The following is a 7,082-nucleotide window of genomic DNA, read 5'->3' on the forward strand; positions in this document are numbered from 1 at the left end:
ATGCAGAGAAGAATGGGAGAAACTCCTGAAATACAGGTGTGTCAAGTAGAGGTCGACCGATTATGATTTTAACGCTGATACCGATTATTGGAGGACCAAAAAAAGCCAATACCGATTAATCGGCATATATATATATATATATGTGTGCGTGTGTGATAATGACAATTACAACAATACTGAATGAACAATGAACACTTATTTTAACTTCATATAATACATATAAATATAATACATATAAATAAAATCTATTTAGTCTCAAATAAATAATGAAACATGTTCAATTTGGTTTAAATAATGCAAAAACAAAGTGTTGGAGAAGAAAGTAAAAGTGTAATATGTGCCATGTAAGAAAGCTAACGTTTAAGTTCCTTGCTCAGAACATGAGAACAAATGAAAGCTGGTGGTTCCTTTTAACATGAGTCTTCAATATTCCCAGGTAAGAAGTTTTAGGTTGTAGTTATTATAGGACTATTTCCCTCTATACCATTTGTATTTCATATACCTTTGACTATTGGATGTTCTTATAGGCACTTTAGTATTGCCAGCCTAATCTCAGGAGCTGGTAGGCTTGAAGTCATTAACAGCGCTGTGAATCAAGCATTGCTAAGAGCTGCTGGCAAACGCAGCTACCACCGCTCAGTCAGACCGCTCTATCAAATCAGAGACGTAATATAATAAACACAAGCCTTAGGTCATTAATATGGTCAAATCCGGAAACTAATATCATTTCGAAAAAACAAAACGTTTATTCTTTCAGTGAAATACGGAACCGTTCCGTATTTTATCTAACGGGTGGCAACCCTAAGTACCCGCAAAACACCAGTCTCAACGTCAACAGTGAAGAGGTGACAACCCGGGCAACCCTAAGTCTAAATATTGCTGTTACATTGTGTAACCGATGTGAAATGGCTAGCTGTTGTGACTGTTGTTGTCCATGTGTGCAGAGGGTCCCTGGTTCGAGCCCAGGTTGGGGCGAGGAGAGGGACAGAAGCTATACTGTTACAATTGCACAACCTTCAATGTTATGTCAGAATTATGTAAAATTCTGGCAAATTAGTTTAATGCTACCTAGCAACTTACCTTGGCTCCTTGCTGCACTCGCGTATCATACGAAATTGATGATGTAGTTTACAATCGGATGACATAGTACACAAAAAAAAACTGAGAGCCGTCTTGGCTCGTGAACATCACTTTCAATACTTCCGTCTGAAATTTTACAAAAGTTGTGGAGCATCACTTTATAATTATCAAAGAAGGGTTGAAGTATCAGTTTCTATGAGATTACTTTATTTTTTGAGCCCCCCCCAAAAAAAGTTAGGAATGAACATTCTAACAGTATTGTTTTTCTACTGAGGATTTTAGGTTGAAGAAAGACAAGAGGCTGGCAGCATAGCATCATCTTNAAAAAAGTTAGGAATGAACATTCTAACAGTATTGTTTTTCTACTGAGGATTTTAGGTTGAAGAAAGACAAGAGGCTGGCAGCATAGCATCATCTTGACACCTGAACATCCATCTTCTCACGTTGGAATCTGGATACTGGCTGCTTGATCAGTAGCTCAGGTCCCAAACACTGAATTTGGTCTAAAGATGCACAACAACAAAAAATGACACGAGTGGAAGATGGTAAGACATAAACGTACATGTATTTAATTCAATGTTTTCTACTCAATAGCATTTTTAATGAACAATAATAATAATAATAATAATCGCTCTGTAGTGTGTAGGCCTCTTTAATAAATCYCTTTCATCACTCACTTGCAGGCTTGAATCTTAATTCAGGTTGTTCTTGTGATGGCTGCAGGTAAACTCCTTAAGCAGCACCTCAAAGGATGTTTCCGCCATGTCTTTACACACCGGGCTAAGGGGGCCCAGTTCATCGCATGCCATTMTTAGTTCCAGCTTTATGTCGTCCTTTAGAGAAAAGTCATAATTAACAAAAATAAAAACTTTCAGAGAAAATATTTCAGTAAAATAGTACAATTTGATAAATGTAATGCTAATGGGTAGATACCCTGCTGGAGGGACAACTGGTGATCACTTTCTTCACGATGGTCTGCAGGGTCTTACACACCCAGCATGTTGGCATCTTGAAAGGTTGTTGCTTTTTTTTTTTGCAGAAAAGAAGAATAGATGTGATGTGTTATGGTTTTAAGTATATTTCAATATGCATAAATGTGGCAATAAAGTAAAGGTTGATCTATGGAAAGTAGAAAAGAYATGTCTATGCTAATAAAACGTGGGACCGTAAAGCATACTGTTAACGTGCTGGCATCTGTTAAGTTATCCGACTGTTTTTCCATATTCTGGCGGTTTCTCCAATCCAAAACGTTCTTTGGTCTAGAAGATGCACACAAACAACAACAACAACATCAGTGAAAGAAGGGAAGACGTCACCCTAGATTTGAGTATTTCAATTCGTGCGTTATAACTCTAAAAAGTTTTAAAATTAATAAAGCATCGTGTCAAAGTGGTAATCTCTGTACTCTGATCTCACTTGATCACTTTTTACGTGATCTATCGTCACTCACTTGCAGGCGTGWATCTTAACGCAGATGGGCCTCACTTTAATGTGTTTGAGAAGCTCGTCAATCAACACATCCAWCCACATATTGACCATAGACATACACACGGGGCTAGCGGGTCCCAGTGCATCGCARGCGACCAATAGTGCCAGCTTTATCTCCTCCTGTAGAGAAATGTATCAACATCAGCGGGAAACTTTCAGATACATTTTTCTCTAACTAGTACGATTTGATGAATTGTAATGCTAACGGTAGTTACCTTTGTAGGGTGACTGGAGAGAGCCTTCTTCACTAAGGTCAGCAGTTCCTTACACAGCCCGCATAATGGACTCCATGATAGCTCTTGCCACTTTAGTAAACAGAAACAGACGAGAAAGGATGGGATGTTTTCTGTGTTTAGCGTTCACTGTGATATGTGGCGCTCACCCAGCTACCTGAGGATGGATGCACTAACTATAAGTTGCTCTGGATAAGGGCTGCACTAACTATAAGTTACTCTGGATAAGGGCTGCACTAACTATAAGTTACTCTGGATAAGGGCTGCACTAACTATAAGTTACTCTGGATAAGGGCTGCATAACTATAATTTCTCCTGGATAAGGGCGTCTGCTAAATTGTGAAATGTCAAATGTTATGGTTGAAATACATTTGAATACGTATAGATGTGGCAAAAAGTAAAGGTTAAGTGATTCTGTAGAAAGAAAATATCTATGCTAGCTAATTTAAATGTACCACCATACTGTTTTTTTTTTATTTTTATTTTTTTTATTACCTCAAGGTCGTCATCAAAGTCCTTTCGCAAATCTGTAGATGGCTTGGTGGTATTCAGATGTTCTACTTCCTTGTGGTCATTATCAGTGTCAACCTCTTCTTGCCCATGGACTTCCCATACGATGAAAAGAAGGGGGTACAACAGTTATCACTCTTTGTAAAACTCCTCAACATTGTACTTGTATTGTACTGAAACCCAAAGCAAACTTGAGGTTGGTTTACTAACGTGACTTTATTAGAACGTTATTGGTCCCCCCCCCCCCTTACCCAGAGTTCCCCTTACAGACTGCTTGCCCCCAAAAAGTATCTGCTACACTGAGAGAGAAAAAAGGTGCTATCTTAGAACCTAAAATGATTATTCGGCTGTGCCCATAGGAGAACCCTTTTAAAGAACCCTTTTTTGCTTCCAGGTAGAAATGTTTTAGTTACAGCTAGAACCCTTTTGAGTCCCATGTAGAACCCTTTCCACAGAGGGTTCTACATGGAACCCAAAACAATTCTACACYGAACCAAAACGGGTTCTACCTGTAATCAAAAAAGTGTTTTCCAGTGGGGACAGCCAAAGAACCCTTTTGTTTTCTAAGAGTGTACATTTACAGCAGTTAACAAATGAAAGCTCACCTGAACAAGCCAGCAGACCGAGGGCAAGGAGGACCAGAGATGTCTTCATGATTTGCAGCAGTAGAAGGTGAAGTCCTGGTTGGGTTTGGTGAAGTGACTTAGGAATCAGACGAGCATGTTTATAAATTAGGACCATCTACTCCCCCTTAAACAACAACCCCCAAACTACGGAATACGTATTAGGAAGTTTGTCATTCCTCCTACATAGACCTCACCCTAGTCATGAGTCAACTAGCATTTAGGTTTGCATGTCTCATTATGTAACATCTGACCCTGCATGTCTCAACCTTGTATTCTTACAACAATTACAGTATATACAGTGTAAATCCTCACTATGTATTTTGACAATAAAGATAAAATGTACATTTTCCCTCTATACTCCAGCATTTTTCTATTTGAGATGACATGTTCAATATGGTACAGAATGTTACCTTTTATTTGAGGATATTTCCACGCATATTTGTTTGACCATTTAGACATTAAAGCACTTTATACTTTCTGTCTGTTACAAAAACATGATGAATCCAGGTGAAAGCTGTCCTTCCTGTCACTTGTTAAATCCCACTTCAATCGGTGCAGATGAAGGGGAGGAGACGGGTCAAAGGAGGATTTTTATGCCCTGAGATACAGATTGCGTATGTGTGCTTTTCAGCGGGCGACTGGGCATAAAATGTAGGTGCCTTTTGAACAGGGTGTGGTAGTGGGTTTGTGTCAAGAACTGCGCAAGGCTGCTAGGTTTTTCATGCTCAACAGTTTCCTGTGTGTATTGTCGTGGAAATATTGAATCAAATAAATCTCTCAGAGATAAAGGAGCTTGTGAATTCAAAGAGACTTTATTACAAACAGTAACAAAGCCGAGCAATTCCATGGAAGAACTGACTCTCCATTTTTAGCACTTGGCTTTTTATACAGTCTTACCCTTACATAAAATCATCACTCCACTTTATGAATCTTGTTGTCTTGTTTAGTTTCCACTCTCTTATTGACTCAGAGACATTGGGGCATAGATTCTATTGGTGGTGTGACACGCACACTCCTACTGGTAACTGATTGGCTAATGTTCCTGTCCAGTAGCCTTCACAAGATCAGACATGGCCCAGACCAGTGACGTCAACTCGATGTTGATCCATCTCTGTACACTCACATGGGCTTCGGCCTTCATTCTGCTTACGTTCTGTCTAATAGTTAACTCGATGTTGATCCATCTCTGTACACTCACATGGGCTTCGGCCTTCATTCTGCTTACACATGTCTAATATTTAAACTTATATCGATTCTTCTTTCTACTTCAGAGAGAACAGTATCTGTACTAAAAATCACCAGATGACTGGAAATTCTCTAACTGTACCAATAATGGTTCACCACCCAAAGGACATCCAGCCAACTTGACAGAACTGTGGAAAAGSATTGGAGTCAACATGGGCCAGTATCCCTGTGCACTGCTTTTGACACCTCTCTATGTGTATTTTGACCTTAAACTTAAGCATGAGAATAGCCAGCCCAACCTCACATTCAATTCGCGCATATATGTACAAAATGTATTTAAGAGGATTTCGTGCATTTTTGCGTGGTTCAAATCGTTTGAAAATACACAAATTTATGTGCTACTTAATTCGTGCAAAAAAAGACACGAATTTAACCAGTAGACGACACACAAGCCTTTGCAACAACCATAGACGCTATAACCTGTATTTCACTATATATTTATTTTCCGTTATGAATATATAGATATATTGTCTTTATTTAATCCCTATTAAAACATTGTGGTTGTATGCCTATATGTACTGTTTTCTGAACAGACTTTTCAGTATAGAATGAATGTAAGCAATGCATGATGGTTAATGGTGTTTTATTCGGGTTGTAGTTCCATGTATTTCTTACAAAAAAACAACAACATGTAAACCATTTTTATTGACCAGAATGTAACTGAAAATACAATAGCAGTGTATGCATTCATTGTAGTCTTAAATGTTGTTGGCCAACCAAAACGTTAACCCGTACTAAGGCTAGGGTACAATGTGTTGGCCAACCAAAACGTTAACCCGTACTAAGGCTAGGGTACATGGCTCTGAGTGGTAGCACCTTTTCACTAAACTTTCTTGTGTTCAAATTAGCGTCAGTACGAATAGCTAGAAAGCGTTCGTATTTCCACTTGGCTGCACCTACGGTTACGAGAACGATAAATGCTGTTTTAAGAACATTTCCACTTGACGATGGGATCCAGGTCTACTGTTTGATATTCCAATTTAGACTTTACTCAATATTTTGGTCTGTCCTGTAATTGAAGTTACTGTAGAATCAAAGCTGAGGCTTTTTGGCTTGTCACACCATAGATGAATTTACTGTAGAATCAAAGCTGAGGTTTTTTGGCTTGTCACACCATAGATTGAATTTACTGTAGAATCAAAGCTGAGGTTTGGCTTGTCACACCATAGATTGAATTTACTGTAGAATCAAAGCTGGGTTTTTGGCTTGTCACACCATAGATTGAATTTACTGTAGAATCAAAGCGGGTTTTTGGCTTGTCACACCATAGATTGAATTTACTGTAGAATCAAAGCTGGGGTTTTGGCTTGTCACACCATAGATTGAATTTTACTGTAGAATCAAAGCTGGGTTTTTGGCTTGTCACACCATAGATTGAAGTTTACTGTAGAATCAAAGCTGGGGTTTTTGGCTTGTCACACCATAGATTGAATTTACTGTAGAATCAAAGCTGAGGTTTTTGGCTTGTCACACCATAGATTGAAGTTACTGTAGAATCAAAGCTGGGGTTTTTGGCTTGTCACACCATAGATTGAATTTACTGTAGAATCAAAGCTGAGGTTTTTGGCTGTCACACCATAGATTGAAGTTACTGTAGAATCAAAGCTGGGGTTTTTGGCTTGTCACACCATAGATTGAATTTACTGTAGAATCAAAGCTGGGGTTTTGGCTTGTCACCACCATTAGATTGAATTTACTGTAGAACAAAGCTGGGGTTTTTGGCTTGTCACACCATAGATTGAATTTACTGTAGAATCAAAGCTGGGGTTTTTGGCTTGTCACACCATAGATTGAATATTACTGTAGAATCAAAGCTGGGGTTTTGGCTTGTCACACCATAGATTGAATTTACTGTAGAAAAAAGCTGGGGTTTTTGGCTTATCCTCTCTTTTTTGTTTTT

General features: G+C 38.7%; 1 protein-coding gene and 1 long non-coding RNA gene across 2 annotated transcripts in view; one reads left to right on the plus strand and one right to left on the minus strand.

Annotated features, from left to right (window-relative positions):
- Positions 1–1,266: 1,266 nt before the first annotated feature.
- LOC112073714 (pulmonary surfactant-associated protein B) lies at positions 1,267–4,744 on the minus strand. Its single transcript, XM_024140964.2, has 9 exons — positions 4,348–4,744; positions 3,917–4,013; positions 3,297–3,406; positions 2,784–2,873; positions 2,531–2,688; positions 2,258–2,339; positions 2,014–2,103; positions 1,758–1,913; positions 1,267–1,583 (listed from the first exon to the last, which is right to left on the minus strand). Exons 2-8 carry the CDS (start codon positions 3,963–3,965, stop codon positions 1,773–1,775), a joined length of 720 nt encoding a protein of 239 aa, XP_023996732.1. The 5' UTR covers positions 3,966–4,013; positions 4,348–4,744; the 3' UTR covers positions 1,267–1,583; positions 1,758–1,772.
- The window catches only part of LOC112073718 (uncharacterized), a 6,064-nt gene continuing 3,485 nt past the window's right edge, over positions 4,504–7,082 (plus strand). The window contains exon 1 of the long non-coding RNA XR_002894604.2: positions 4,504–4,588. This is a non-coding gene — a long non-coding RNA (uncharacterized lncRNA). The remainder of the gene's footprint in view (positions 4,589–7,082) is intronic.

This window comes from Salvelinus sp. IW2-2015, unplaced genomic scaffold (assembly GCF_002910315.2).
Source record: "Salvelinus sp. IW2-2015 unplaced genomic scaffold, ASM291031v2 Un_scaffold2343, whole genome shotgun sequence".
NCBI classification, from domain to species: domain Eukaryota; kingdom Metazoa; phylum Chordata; class Actinopteri; order Salmoniformes; family Salmonidae; genus Salvelinus; species Salvelinus sp. IW2-2015.